This window comes from Borostomias antarcticus (assembly GCF_949987555.1).
Source record: "Borostomias antarcticus genome assembly, chromosome: 13".
Lineage (NCBI taxonomy): Eukaryota > Metazoa > Chordata > Actinopteri > Stomiiformes > Stomiidae > Borostomias > Borostomias antarcticus.
This window is the reverse complement of record NC_140246.1, coordinates 14,296,653-14,312,787: the sequence shown is the minus strand read 5'-3', so window position 1 is coordinate 14,312,787 and position 16,135 is coordinate 14,296,653. Positions and strand designations below refer to the sequence as shown.

Below are 16,135 nucleotides of genomic sequence, written 5' to 3'. Positions count from 1 at the left end.
TGTTGGTGATTTCTCAAAGGGAGGTAGGGAAGCAGGAAGGTGGGAGGGCGTTCTAAAAGTACGCACAACACTGGAAACCGCTGTGCGTTGGGGGGAGCTCAGACTTCCCTATTCAATCATGTTCTACCCGTGGTTACTTCAAGCGAGGGAAAAAAGGGAGGATGCATACGTCAAACTATACGAATGGGTTCCAGGACCCGTGGCCTAAGAGCCTAAGACCATCTGAGGAGCCGGCAAATTGAATAACAGGATCTGATGGGAATCAGATAACGACGCAGAGAAGAAAACAGGAGTCCATTAAGGTGTTTTGATCTGACCAGCGGTGGGAGTGAATGGGTATCTTTGGGGAAATGAAGAGATTGCTGCCCTGTCCGCTGCCTTTGGAAGGACCTTGGACTGTTTTGCTAAAAAAGAGATGAGAGATATTTTCTGTCTAGTCGCTGTATAATCATGTTGTTTGTTTTCAATTCAGAGGCAAATGAGGTTTCTCTGTCACAGCTTCAAGCCTCAGGTTGTTTTGTCATTATAAACAGCATCAAACGCTTTTCGCCAGCTGTTATGCACAAAACAGACCACCTGGATAGCTACTGTGTATGAATGGGTCTGATAGGCTGCAGGTCCTACCTGGAGACAGGCCACTCCGATCCCCACCGAGCCGATGATCAGCAGGTGGTCTGCCAGGAACTGCTCCAGCTTGGTGATGCAGCCCCCCTGCAGGTCAAAGAGGAGACGTCACTTCACACACACACATACAGTACATACGGTATGCACACACACACACACACCCACGCAAGCACACGCACGTACGCATGCACACCCACCCACCCACAGACACACACACGCAAGCACACACACAGATGCACGCACGCACACCCACCCACACACACACACACACACACGTTATCATAGAACATGTTATCTTCCCGGGTTTTGGGTTAACAATAGAGTAGTGGCAGTAGCACATTTACCCTTCTGTACTCCTTTGGTATCATCTGCGTTTTCACACTGTCACGTTGCTTTTTTATCCTTACTTTTCTCGAAACACAACTTTAACCCTTTGAATACGACCATGTCACCGGCAAAATTTTCAAAATATCTAAAAAATCTTTTTTTCAAAATAAAAATCTAAAAAACAGTCCAACACTTCCTGAAAGCTGAGAAACTGTGCTTTCTAGTAATATAGGAAACATCCAATTAATATTCTGAATGTTGTTACTGTACTTACAGGGTTAAAAGGGTTAATTAAATGAGTAGTTAAGCAAAGCATAAGCCCTGTTATAAGGTTATTATAAGGATCATATACAATGGTCCATAAACTGTAACATTTTTGACAGACTGTGCACACAGATATTAGTGCTCATTGCTCATGACACACCTAAGTCACAGCTAACCATTTAATGGATCTCTATGGGCATATACAAGCCCATTGACATCCATTGTGTACTTAGCTGTGACATAAGCAATGAGCTCTAATCCCAAGGGTGCAGTCTATCAAAATGTTTATATGGACCATTGTACAGTATATGATCGTAAATAACCTTATAACAGGGCTTATGATGATAAAAGCCAAACTACTCCTTTAAATGTGGGGGAAAAAAGAGGGACGCCAAACCAGCTGACTTCCCATCCCTCAACATGGATCAAAAGGCAATCTTTAGAGTTCTGTTTTTGATTGCCGATGAACGGGCTGAAGAGTAGGATAAGTACTGAGTCTGAAGATGATGAACATGTCTGGGATAAAAGCTGCACCACCTCAAACTTTTTATTTATTTTCCAGACAGCTTTGATTTTCAGAGCCAAGTGTAACACGTGTCAGACTGACAGCAACGTTGCTTATTATCCCCCATAAATCTGCTCCCAGGGACGTTTCAGTTCTGAATACCCGTGTGAGATATTGTGGTATATAAAATATAACTGCCTGTATCTTAAAAGATATTAAAATGTTCCATGATATGTCTGTTTCATGAAGCTAATTCAAAAAGGATGAGACATTTGCACTGTATGATCCAATGGGTTTGACATATTGATAAGCTGGTCCATACTGTATTATTTACTTGTCTGTAGACCAGGCGTAAATCGACACTGTACAATGTACATGTATAGTGTGGGATTAGGATGCAAGTCAAAGAGTAGAGGTCAGAGGTCAGGTCACTTCACACACACAAATAAACACAACCTCACACAGTTATAATTTCTATATATCACCTAACGTTCCTCGTTGGCTTTTTCTATGGCTCATTCCCAAATCACTATGTACAGTCCAGTAAAGTATATCAATCAATCAATCAATCAACGCTTTATTTGTATAGCGCATTTCAAACCCAGAGGCAACACAATGCGCTTTACAGAGAACAAGGGAGGTGGGCATACGACCCACCCCTACATATTCCAGAGGGAAACAAAAAAACAGTAATCACCCTGGGGCCAGATTAGGCCAGATAGAGTATATGGGTTTACTCTAACATTTTGGGATTAGCTGGGATTGGTGGGACATTGCGCCCTCCCTCCCTAAACCGGCTACACAGGACAACCGAAGGACATCGTACAATATCTGTGCGTTTTGCTGTATGCTGTAATGTGACTGCGTGTGCCCAGGTTTCTGACTTGACATTCTGCTTCCTCCTCCTCCTCCTTCTCCTCCTCCTCCTCCTCCTCCTCCTCCTCCTCCTCATGTCCTGTCACTGTGTCACAGTCATCAATCATACACACACACACACACAGATACACACACGCACCTCCACCTTGTAGATGTTGGAGGGGTGGTCCCTGCCGCCACAGTGGGGGGTGACGGTCTTACAGCAGCTGTCAGGGACCAGCCGGCGCCCCTCCTCCGGCGACGTCACGTACGCGCTCTGCAGCCAATCGTAGGAGTTGTTGCTGCCGCAGCACTTGAACTACAGGAGCGACCGGCGGTGACAGAGCCATGGATGTATTAGGACAGAGCACATACTGTACTTTCACTTGATCAGTGGCGGGTTTCAACAGTAAATGGTAAATAATAAATGGACCGCACTTATATAGCGCTTTTATCCAAAGCACTTTACAATGAAGGCCTCTTATTCACACATTCACACACACATACACACACTAATGGCGGCAGCAGCCATGCAAGGTGCTAGCCTGGTCTTAAGGAGCAATTTGGGGTTCGGCGTCTCGCCCAAGGACACTTCGACATGTCGTCAGGAGGAGCCGGGATTCGAACCGCCGACCCTACGATCATTGGACGACCCCGCTCTACCTCCTGAGCCCCAGCCCCCCGCCCCCGAGCAAGTTTCCCCCCCCCTGTGTTTAAGAACCCCCGAACCCGAGGCTGAGGGGCCGTCTGCCGTCCTTACGTCCTGCTGGAGGCTGTCCACGGCCTGCGTGATGGCGTCCTTCCCAGGCTGGCCGTAGTTCTCCGTCATGGTCTGGCTCAGGTGCTGCTTCAGCTCCTCGCTGAGCTGGGGGGGGGGGACAGAGATGAAGCGAGTGTGTGTGTAGGGTAACGAGAGGTGAATGAGTGTCAGAGAGAGGGAGCCCACGCGACCGTGTGTGCGATTTACAGAGCTGTGTGTGTGCGCGGCCTGCGTGTGTGTGCGCGCGTGTGTGTGTGTGTGCGCGCGGACGTGCCAACGAGCCCCTTATCTTCAGACGGCTCTCATTTTCAACTCAATCTTCTGTGGAAACGAACGGGGTGGCACTCACAATATTGCGACATTCTTTTTTTTTTTGTGAAAAAAAACAACCTAGGGGAAACATTGGTATTGGACAGTACATAAAGGGGAATGGGATGGGACGGTGGGGGGGGAGATTATGGAGAAGGGTTTGACGGCGCACGGTGGGGCACGGGGGTGGGGGTCAGACTCTGAATGGGGGGTCTGTGTCTGTCAGGAAGAAGGAAGTGAGGGGAGAGAGAACAGGTCCAGGGAATGGAGTGAGGGACATTCCAGCGGAGGGGAGGAATTAATGTATGTAGAGGACGTGAGAGGGGGGGGGGGGGGGGGCTGGACTGAGAGGGGAGGAGGAGAGCATATGGGTGGAGTGCGTGGAGGTGGGGTGGGGAGGGGGGGCAGCATCGTGACTCACTCACCCTCTGGTAGTAAACATAGGCCAAAACTCCAGCCACCAGCTCTATCAGAAAGATCAGCAGCAGACAGGAAAAATACTGCAGGGGGAGGGAGGAAGAGAGAGAGAGAGAGAGATGGAGGGAGATAGAGATGGAGATAGAGAGATTTCATTATCATGCTAATACTATGTGAGTGTTATCCTTGAACACTGGCACCGTACATGTGACGCTTGAGTTTAAACACTTAAAGAATCCAGTATGTCTTTACGCTTCTCCTTTCAACAGACATACTTTAAAACTTTGCACGGCATTGGATGTACCGCCGACAACCGAATAAAACCACCCTTTTGTTTGTATCCGTTACTGACAGAGAGAGGACAACAACAAGAGAGGTGAGGAGAGGCTTGACCGACTGGAGCAGGAGACATTTCTCCTGGGGAAAAAAATGAACGGAATGTGAAATTGAGAGACAGGAGGAAGAGATTGAAAGAGTTGGTAAACACAAGGACAGACGGTGAGAAGGCGGGAGGAGAGAGAGAGAGAGAGAGAGAGAGAGGGGGAGAGAGAGAGAGAGAGAGGGGGAGAGAGAGAGAGAGAGAGAGGGGGGGGAGAGAGAGAGAGAGAGAGGGGGAGAGAGAGAGAGAGGGAGAGAGAGAGAGAGAGGGGGAGAGAGAGAGAGAGAGAGGGGAGAGAGAGAGAGAGAGGAGAGAGAGAGAGAGAGGGGGAGAGGGAAAAGAGGGGGCTTGATAGCTCGGTTTGAGGGCGAGCCCTCTGGGCGTTGACAGCGAAACGCATCAGGAACTCAGCGGTTCTCTGTTTCGCAAGAGAGGGATGAGAAATGAAAGGACCAGAGAAACTCTGTTACCCATCCAAGCTCAACTCACCAGCTCATTATAGCTTTGCTTTGGAGAGAGACACAGATCATGTCTGGGGTATGTGTGGATAAAGAACGTGTTGAAATCCTACAGGAACTGTGTTACACAGCTTTGCGCAACATTTGTGTAACACAGTTAAAGCATTTGTAAACAGTAGCGACTGACATTCACTGTGATGTGCATTATGGGATAAGATATGCATGCATGTCATAGATATTATATGTGATAAGATATGTATGCATATCATAGATAGTATACATGTCTTAAAAAGGATTTACAAATCCAATCAAATCAAACTTTATTTGTATGCCGCATTTCATACACAGAAGCGACAAAATGCGCTTTACAGAGAGCAATGGGGGGATGGAGATAGGTTCCATTCCTACATATTCCAGGTGGAAACAAAAAAACAGTTTCACCCGGGGGCCAGAAAAGTGAGCTATAAAAATTATTCCCTGACCTCTCAACGAGACGAACGAGCAAGGTCCTGGAAAATGTTTGTCTATTGGCTAAGAACATTTACAGAGCAACATAGGCTAAATACTACTAAAAAAGGGCTGGGGTTGTCTGGATAAAGACAGCTGGTGACACAGAGTGGGAAGGAGCTGGACACGAGGAAGGCATGGGGCCTCCCCAGGAGCCATGGGGAGCCATTTGGGTCTCTCCGGGACCTGATACAGGGTGGCCTGCAGGAGACAGGGAGGTGTCCACAGGACCTGTTTAGAGTATAAGAGGGAGAGACACTAGGGATGAGGACAGGGTTACTGGCTGTACTGGACATCCACAGCGAACGCGAGGGTATCTATCAGACTCAGGGTGGTCTACAGGTGACAGAGGGGCATCCACTGGACCTGGTTAGGAAATAGGAGGGAGAGAGAGAGGCAGTAGGGAGAGGGGAGGCAGAGAAGGGTTACTAGCACGCAGAGCCACATAGAGTAAGTAACACAGATAGATATTCAACAAATCGTGCCAGTCGCTGGGCAACAAGCATCTGTACTGTACATACAGTGCATAAGAGGATATAAACCAATACAATTTACACACATACAGTATGTGTTCCCAGAGAGCATAGCTGGATAAACACTGCAGAAAAATGAAAAATATGATTTTAGTATTCTGGAGAAGAAGCAGACAGGCTTCAAATAACCATTAAACTCAACGTGCTTCTTCCGCCTCATTAGCCCGTCAGCGGGCGGACCTTATCAGGATCTCGTCGACATCAGTGAAAAGACAAGAAACAAACTATGCTCATCGGGGGGCTGTGCGTGTGTGTGTGTGTGTGTGTGTGTGTGTGGGGGAGGGAGGGGGGTATCTCTTCTACAGTGCATTCGGAAAGCATTCATATCTCTTCACTTTTTCCACAGTTTGTTATGTTAAAGCCTTATTATTTTTCTCTCAGAATTCTACACACAATACCCCGTAATGACAAAGTGAAAAAGTCTTCTTGAGTATGATGCTACAAGCTTGGCACACCTAATTAGGGTCAGTTTCTCCCATTCTTCTTTGTTTGGGGGTGCTTTATAAAACCAGCGTGGACTACAAGGCAGAAACTAATTATGGAAATCGCGTAGGAAGCAATCGTCACACATCTTTCTCTCTCTCTCTCTCTCTCTCTCTCTCTCACACACACACACACACACATGCGCGCACACTTCTTTCACACACACAAATGCACACACACACAAACAAACAAAAACCCGAGTACACAAACACACATACGCCTGAACGGGCTAATTAGGCACACCTGTCAGTGAGGCAGGACACGACGCGCAAAGCGCCCAACGCCAACGGCTCAAGCCCCATTACCTGGAGACAGATGCTCAGTCCCAGCCCCCCCAGTGTGTGGAGAGACAGATGTTCAGTCCAAGCCCCCCAGTGTGTGGACGGAATGATGTTCAGTCCCAGCCCCCCAGTGTGTGGAGAGACAGATGTTCAGTCCAAGCCCCCCAGTGTGTGGACGGAATGATGTTCAGTCCCAGCCCCCCAGTGTGTGGAGAGACAGATGTGAGGGAAAAACAGTGATGATGAAGCCTGTTTGTCACAGCTGCAGGGGAGCGGCAATTCAAGGGAGAAAACTCTGGATGAAAAGCTTCGGTACAGAAGATATTTGTCTTTACTTTATTGTGAGTCGCTATTTTAAAGTGTCTGTTAAATAGACTGTAATGTATTGTAATGTACTCTGTCCCAATGGTGGGTTTCAAACGCAAGCAGCCACTACCTTTTAACTGCTGTATCGCTGTTTTAGTTTAGTTAACCATAAGCCCTGTTGTGGCACAGTGTTGACGTGCCTAAAGATGCGCACTGTCTCCCCACACACACAAACACACACACACAAACACACACACAAACACACACACACAAACACACGCACACATACACAGAAAATCACCTCAACATACACTTCAAGTAAACCCACCCACACATACGTGCGCACGCTGCCACACACAAACGCGCGTGCGTGCACATACACACACACACACACGTCCATTCCGTCTATATCTCATCAACTGACTGACCGCAAAATTCCACACACTTTCAAGACTATTCAAATCATCATCCACCCCACCCCCCTATCCTGACCAGGACTCCTACTAGCGCACCTCTCTCCCACCATCCCTCCCTCCATCCCTCCCTCCATCTCTCCCTCCATCTCTCCCTCCATCCCTCCCTCCCTCCATCTCTCCCTCCATCTCTCCCTCCATCCCTCCCTCCCTCCATCCCTCCCTCCATCTCTCCATCCATCCCTCCCTCCATCCCTCCCTCCCTCCCTCCCTCCATCCCTCCCTCCCTCCCTCCATCCCTCCCTCCCTCCCTCCCTCCCTCCCTCCCTCCATCCCTCCCTCCATCCCTCCCTCCCTCCATCCCTCCCTCTCCCTCAAACAGATACGTCACTCAGCCGGTGGATCTATAAATAGACCTGCTGCAGTGGCAGCTCGCCCCCCCCGCCAGCTCCAGCGCGGCCTCCTTAAAAGAAAGAGGACAGTGAGGGCCCCGTCAGCCCCATTCCTCAGTTAGCTACCAGCTAGCAGTACACCGGCTCACAAGGGACAGGGGGGGGGGGGGGGGGGGGGGGGGCGGGGGGGAAAAGTGTACTAGCGAGTAGACAGAGAGAGCGTTGCTAGGAGCTAATGTTAGCTTTGCGGCAGGTCAGTGTCACCCAAGAGAGTCGGAGTCATCCAGGAGAATGGGGTCATGACGCACGGGCCACGGAGGAGGGGAGGAGGAGGAAACTGGACGCAGTAAGTAAACGGGGGGGGGGGGAGATATAGTGTAATAGAAAGTACAGCAGGGTTGATGCAGCGAGATTGAATGGACGGAACTGCGTTTGTTTTTGTTATTTTAAGGATGCACAGGATATTGTGCATTTTGGGAGGGATCAGAAGTTGTTTTCAATATGTGCTTCCTTTGCGGGCCAGATTATCAGTACAGCTCCAGCGATGCCGCGCCTTCCACATTATTCTACACACAAACATCTCCTAACGCCAAAACCAAAGACCCAGAGGCCTTCTGAAGGCGGGGGCCTCGCCTGAGCCCGGCTGCCCAGTAGGAGGGCTCTCTCACCATAGACAGGCAGCTCCTCTGCTCCCTGATGACGGCGCAGCAGCCCAGGAAGCCGGTGACCATGACGAGGCCCCCGGCCAGGATGAGGATGTAGGCGGACACGGCGAACGTGCTGGACGCCAGCAGGCTCAGGTAGTCGCTCTTCTCCACCAGCGTCCAGACGCCAACGCCCATCACCGCGACTCCGCCCACCTGGGGCGGGGGGGGGGAGAGAGAGAGAGAGGGAGGGAGAGAGAGGGAGAGAGAAAGAGAGAGGGAGAATTGAGTCAACCAAACAAAAGGAGACAGGGAGAGAATGGATGTTGACAGAGTTACAAAGAGGAAGAGAACACAATGTCACTGAGTGAGTCAGAGATGGGAAGAGGAAAGAGAGAGAGAGAGAGAGAGAGAGAGGAAAACAAAAAGAGGGATGTGATCAAAACAACATGGTTGGGGCGTGTACCATGTAAACACCTCTCCTGTCTGTCCTTACACTGTCCTATCCTAATAAAGCAGAAATGCCTTAAAAATATATATTTTTTAAAACAAACAAACAAACAAACAAAACATCCAGACCATGATGATGCGCTCCACCAACAATCCTGTACACAGCCCTGGCACTGTAACGGTAGCATGTTTTACTGTAACGGTAGCATGTTTTACTGTAACGGTAGCATGTTTTACTGTAACGGTAGCATGTTTTACTGTAACGGTAGCATGTTTTACTGTAACGGTAGCATGTTTTACTATAACGGTAGCATGTTTTACTGTAACTGTAGTGTGTTTTTCTCATCAATGCCAGTCGGATTTGCAGGAAATGCTTAAGAGGCTCTCCCTTTCCTCTCCCAACGCCAAACACACACACGCACACACACACACACACACCCCACATGAGAGTGTCAACATGGATGGCTTGGTAACTGCCAAAAGGGGGAACAGACACCAGAACTTGGCTGAATAGAAATCCATTATTTTTCCCTTTGAGTGTGTGTTTGGGGTCTGTCTGAAATCACAGACAGTTCTTTTTCTTAGTTCTTTTTATTATTATTTTTTACTATTCCGTTGGGTCCATTTTGTGCCAGGCAAGCGCAATCAAACAAAAAAGGGGTTTATTTTTATTTTATTTTTTTACAATCTGGTCTGGTCAAAGCACACACATACACACATTCATTTTCTTCGTACAAGTCAGTTTAATCTGTATTGGGCGCCAAGTATCTTAGGGTGCATGAAACCTCTGCATCCTAGTGCAAAGGAGACTAGCACTGGTGTGACCACTGAACATTTTCAGTGGCACTGCTGGACAGAGAAAGGGTTGCAATAGAGTCGCACGCTGGAACCATAGCCAATACAGAGGAACCCTGGCCCATACAGAGGAACCCTGGCCCATACAGAGGAACCATGGCCCATACAGAGGAACCATGGCCCATACAGAGGAACCCTGGCATATACAGAGGAACCCTGGCCCATACAGAGGAACCCTGGCCCATACAGAGGAACCATGGCCCATACAGAGGAACCATGGCCCATACAGAGGAACCCTGGCCTATACAGAGGAACCCTGGCCCATACAGAGGAACCCTGGCCCATACAGAGAAGTACGATAATACCATTCTGTCTGTGGCTATTTCTGCTCACAGCTCACTCTTCTAGCTCTTGAGAACCTGTTTGAATTCAATCTGAGTCCACAGAGGCTGGTTTCTGGCCCGGGGGCTCAGTATACTCACAGCGTCTACAGCGGCCAACTGTAATGTTAAAGATCAAACTGAGTCACACTGTCAGGCAAAGAGTGCACTTCACTACCACACACAGACAGAGAAAGGTACTAAATAATACATAACTCCGGGCAAAGTCCATTTTCTTCAACCGTCTCTCCCTCACTAAATCTATTTTCTCCTCTGGCCCCTAGCCGGTCGGTTCAGGGGGGTCGGGGGGGCAGGTGGTGATGGGAAGGGCAGGATTGCAATTTTTTCGATAAGTATTCCATCCACAATAATCCACAGCCAGACTCAAACCTTAAACTGGTTGTTGCAACTGTTGCATCCCAGGGAGACTCCAGTACTCACCCAAAACAGGAAGTTGAACACAAAGAGGAGGTACTTGAGGCAGACGGTCATCCAGTCATCCTGGTCGTCTTTGTACAAGGCAGACATCTCCCTCCCCTCAGCCACTCTGGAAAGACAGCGAACACAACTCAAGATGGCAGAGTAGGCAGGCAGGATGACTGGTTCAACGGACCATAAGGTTTTCAAAGGATTGAAATGTATTAGCAAACCGCAAATCCCACAAGTGGTGAAAGTCTTTATATTTTCCAAATAGAGAGAGTAACATCACTTATGATCAAAACAGACAGACAAAGCATGCAACTAAAATATAGACCAGATCTCCATTTAAATTGCTGTTCCATCTTTTACATAAGCAGCTGTGCCCCTGGACCAGACAAGTGCCGTTGATTAGCCACGTTGATTACCCTCACACTGAAGTGCACGCTTTGTGCAGAGGCGTCGAGTGTCATAACAAAAGCTGAGCCACATGTGCGCTACGGTCTTTGTTCAAAACACACAAACACACACACACAAACACATGAATACTCTTTCTGTCATCTCTTTCAAACTTAAAGGATAAGTTCACTATTTCGGACTTCAGACTTTAGCCTTTTATTGGTCTGTTTTACATGAACTTGACCCCACGTAGAGACTATAATTTCCCTGATCACCTCAGTATTGAACAGTTGTTCTGCAGGTGCACACCCGGCTGCAATGGAGGATAATGGGACAGTTGAGACGTTGGAAAAAGTATGATAAATGAGATTTTACGAGACTAGAAGCACAAGGTGTAATCTTACCGGTCTCGAAGCGGAATGTTGAAACAAAAGTTCCCATTTGAAACCAGAACTATTTCGGTGACCCCACTACCTCGTACCTGTCACACTGTTAAGTTCCATAGGCTACGTTCTAGAGAGGGGGAGAGAAGCAGCTGATCACAACTGGGCTACAAATCCAGACCTCACATTGGAGTTTACTATCTCGCTCGCTACTACAAGACAGATTAGGGTTGCAAAATTCCGGGAATATTCAAAGTTGGAAACTTTCCATGGGAATTAACGGGAATTTATGGGAATTTATGGGAATTAACGGGAATTTATGGGAATTAACGGGAATTAACTGGGAATTTGGAGGTTATTTATACCAACTATATTTATCTTGTCATAAACAGACATAAATATAAAGATTTTGCTTTGTCATAAGCAGACATGCAGGCAAACATTTCTAATAAAAAAAATTTTTATTACATTTTTTGCTTAATCTATTTGTGACTAGAACTTTAATGGATTCTACAGCCCTTTTAGTGTGCAGGATGATAGGAATTAGCTGCACATGTGATGAATTCACAGTATAGGGTTGAAATTCAACTGAATTTGCATTAAATCAGGTTGTTTTAACCAAGATCATGCTGCAAGATCTAGAATTACATTTTATGTTTTTTCTCCAACTAGGCTACATTTAAGTTCCCTATTATAGGGGTCTGCGGTGGTATAATAGCGGTCTAATGCATCGTGTTCCGGTGCAGCTGCCCACCGGGAACCGGTGGTCTCGCCAGATCCGAGTATGGCCGGATCCCAGAGGGAGTGGCCTATTGGGCCGCCACTCCCTGAGGGTGGTTAGTTTAATCTCTGTCTGAGAGTTCGTCACACAACAACAACCCTGTCTGGTGTTGGAATTATGGTTGCGAGCTGAGATAGTCATGGAGGTGTCTCTCCCTTTCGCATTGCCAACCGGCCGGGTTGTGTGACGAATCCTCAACAGTTAGTAGGGGGTAATTGGACACCAGGTCAGGGTCAATTGGCTACCAAATTGGATGAAAATGGGATAAAATCCTAAAATAAGTATATAAAATAACATTTAAAAATTTAGAAAAAGAAGCAGTTATAGGCTACAAAAAAGGTCAACATTTTAAAAATTCCCGAGCTTAACTTCCCATGGTATTTCCGGAAATGTTCCACCCCTTTGCAACCCTAAGACAGATATTAACTAACTATTTGTAACAAAGTATATTTATGATCTGTTATAACTGCAATGGATCATACTTGTCAACATCTCACTGGCCCCAATGACTTCCATTGTAGCCGGGTGTGCGCCTGCAGAACAACTGTAGCTAGCTCAATACTGAGGCGATCAGGGAAATTGTCTCTTTTGAAAACAGGCCCTAAAGTCCAAAAAAGCGAGCGTGCTTCTGGCGGGGCTTTTGATTGACTCACATGAACCGACAAACACGTGGCCCTCCAGTCAATTGACCATTAACTTACACAAATCCATCTACTTCCTCTAAACAGTGCAGGCCTGGTCATCACTGCACTGTAGCTGTCTAACCATGCAGGCCTCGTTGTCTGTAATGAATTTGTAAACATACCTGTAAAGAACAGTATATTTAATCCTTTCTAAAGTGTATGGATGAAAGTAGTTTGAAATGCCCCTATAGCCATGCACAGCCACAAACAGCAATAAATGATTCATACTGTACTAGAGGACTAACTATAGATACACAAATCATTAATCAAGTGAACACTTGCACCGCTGTGATATAAGGCTGAGTGATGGAGAGCACTTAGGCCCACACCAAATCGATCTGTCAATCAGACAGGAATGCCAGTCAATGCCTATAGAGACTTTCCTTCGTGTTGATGCTATAACATCGCATCGTTACATAAGACATTTTTTGCAGCTGATAACTAGGCTATAGATTAGCCATGCTGGTTAGTGTGTGTGTGTGTGTGTGTGTGTGTGTGTGTGTGTGTGTGTGTGTGTGTGCGTGTGTGTGTGTGTGTGCGCATGCTAAACGATAAAGGTTTTGATGAAATAGGTAAAGGTAGGACATCTTACCAGATTCTGACCACACTCATTCATGTCTGTCAATGTAAAGACCAGAGTGGATCAAGCAGCTTCCTACAGGCTGAAACAGAGAATGCACTGGGGTCCTTTGAATTGTGTCCTTTTGGCTGTGGGGATTTTCAGGACAACTCACTTTAGCCTACTGCTTTCCGTTTTTTTAGCCTAGTCTGAATGTTTTGTTTTACCTTAATTTTTTTTTTTTCAATTTAGATTAAAGTTTTTATTTTTAAGTTAGCCTGTTAGGTCTTCGGCTTGAATAGCCTAATAGCCTACATAAAAACATAATTCTTCTAAGGATGCTTATATAAAAATGCATCACATATTATTCACATTATAATATGTTATCCAAACGAAGTCCTAGGCATAACCTCCATATGAAACAGCACGACCATGTTATAGCAGCTGCTGCGGGAGGATGCATGCATGGCTGGATCAGGATAACTGATGTCTCACCGCAAACATAATCTGAGCCAAAATGTTACGATAGACAAGAAACAGAGAGATTGCTGTCAACGTCGGTTCCAAAAACACTGTACGGGCAGATGATATCCATCCGTAACGTTTGCCGACTCACATGGTCGGACTGTCAGACTTTCCTCAAGAAATAAAAATATAATTTTACTGTGCATTCGACAATGATTTGACGTGATATGATATGACCATTCACCTCCAAAACATGCTGGCTTTTCAGTAGGCTAGAACCGTAATGCGTCCTGAAAACATCCACCTGCGTTGATGTTGTAGCCATGCGCTTTGGGACATGGTCAATAGGATACGGGACGGGAGTCTACATAAAGTTGACGAACTCGGCGCTGTTCACATTGAATACCAGTGTGAATTGCTTTGACATAAAATAGCATAGCCTACTCACCAGCGCCTCTGTAAACAAACTGAACTGGTAGCGTGTCCCGTTAGCACAACTGATTCAGTCAAGCTTGTTGCTTCTCTAGCTTCTAGCCCGTGGATGAAGGGTCATTGTGGGGTAAATAGGAAATGAGACAGAGGCTGCCCGCCCCCATCACTGGCGGACTTTTGCTTACCATCAAGGGTTAACAGCAGTTATCGCAGTATTATTAATGCAACAGGTGCCAATAGAGGTGTATGCTATTGTTTTTGTATCAGAAACATATTTATTATTACCAAGTAGGGAATTTAGGCTACTTTGGACTGTTATTGCATAACAATAACAAAGCTCAAGGACAAAACAGGACAGCGCAAATTACAAGTGGCAAATACAATGAAGCAATAACTCATGAGGTATATGGCCTACCACGGCTTGTGCTGCGGTCGACCAACACAAAGCCGTGGTATAGGCTATAGGCCATATACCACAACCCTCGAGTGAGTTATTGCTTTTACAAAGTCGGGAAATATTTATAGAATCAAAACCTACTATTTCAGTGTCTAATTAAGCAATAAACCACGAGAGGAGGTGTGATTTTATAACAGCTAGGGGGCGTTGTTAGGCACGACGCGAAGCGGAGTGGAAACCCCCCTAGCTGTTATAAAATCACTGTAACACACGGCCTCGAGTGGTTTATTGCTTTTATACAACGGTTACTACAGCTATTAGTGTAAAATAGACACAGCAATGTAAAATATTAACATTTATTCAAAACGAAGCATCATTCCCTCAATTCCGCGGAGCAAAATAGTTCCCCTAACAAATGGGTTGCCAAGCAACAACAACTACAATGCATTGGATCAAATGGGAGGCGCATTCATACTGAAAATGGAATGATATGCGGTCCCAGGTGTGTGTTACAAAGTATTTTAACACGGCTTCCAGCCAATCAGAATCAAGAACCAGAACTAACCGTTGTATAATACCGATTTTAGTGAACTGTGCCCAGAAAAATAGTTCCCAAAACTATCACGTTGCTATGAAGTTTCAAATGAGGATCAATATTCCTGGAGGAACAGTGATGACATCCCATAGTTAACATGGGTTTGGAATTGTAACTGAAATGGAAATTATCCGTTACCCTTCCTTTCAGCAATGTGTCTGAGTCCTGGATATGACCTAGCAACCAAACACCTAGCTTGACAACCTAGACTAATGACGTAGCTACTGTAAGGCACCCCTGATCAGGGATCAGCCACAATCTTTCTTGCCCAGTTCAGGGCCCTGGAGGGATGGCAGGTTGCTGCCAATCACCCTAGTCAGCAGAGTGGATGACACGTTGCAGTCTGGCCTTGTCCTTGGTGGTGGCAGCAGAGTGATGACACGTTGCAGTCTGGCCTTGTCCTTGGTGGTGGCAGCAGAGTGATGACACGCTGCAGTCTGGCCTTGTCCTTGGCGGTGGCAGCAGAGTGATGACACACTGCAGTTTGTCCTTGGCGGTGGCAGCAGCGTGATGACACGCTGCAGTCTGGCCTTGTCCTTGGCGGTGGCAGCAGTGTGCCAGATGGTGATGGAGGAGGTGAGGCTGGACTCAATGATGGAGGTGTAGAAGTGCCCCATAACTGGCTTGTGCAGGTTGAATTTCCTCAGCTGCTTCAGGAAGTACATCCTCTGCTGTGTCTTCTTGGTGAGGGAGCTGATGTTCAGCTGAAAGATAATGGTACCCAGGAAGCAGATGATGGGGGGGGGGGGTTCTTTCTGAAGTCCACAATCATCTCAGTTGTCGTTACAGCGTTGAGCTTCAGGCTGTTTGTAGATAGTAAAGAAAATATAGACTACAGCCTACCTTTGAAATAAATCGTTCTATTCACATTATTTGGTAACAATTTACATTAACTGTGTAATACATCTGTCTATAGATGCAGGGGTTAAATTGGGCTGAGGC

At 46.7% G+C, this 16,135-nt stretch overlaps 1 protein-coding gene across 1 annotated transcript in view; it reads right to left on the bottom strand.

The window, feature by feature from the left end:
• tspan11 (tetraspanin 11) overlaps nucleotides 1-14,307 on the bottom strand; it is a 19,298-nt gene extending 4,991 nt beyond the window's left edge. The window contains exons 1-7 of the mRNA XM_084447818.1: nucleotides 14,218-14,307; nucleotides 10,524-10,629; nucleotides 8,482-8,673; nucleotides 4,070-4,144; nucleotides 3,336-3,440; nucleotides 2,736-2,894; nucleotides 625-711 (exon numbers count right to left, since the gene is read on the bottom strand). Of these exons, the coding sequence (XP_084303944.1) occupies nucleotides 625-711; nucleotides 2,736-2,894; nucleotides 3,336-3,440; nucleotides 4,070-4,144; nucleotides 8,482-8,673; nucleotides 10,524-10,610 (705 nt within the window). The 5' untranslated portion in view covers nucleotides 10,611-10,629; nucleotides 14,218-14,307. The remainder of the gene's footprint in view (nucleotides 1-624; nucleotides 712-2,735; nucleotides 2,895-3,335; nucleotides 3,441-4,069; nucleotides 4,145-8,481; nucleotides 8,674-10,523; nucleotides 10,630-14,217) is intronic.
• Nucleotides 14,308-16,135: the final 1,828 nt, after the last annotated feature.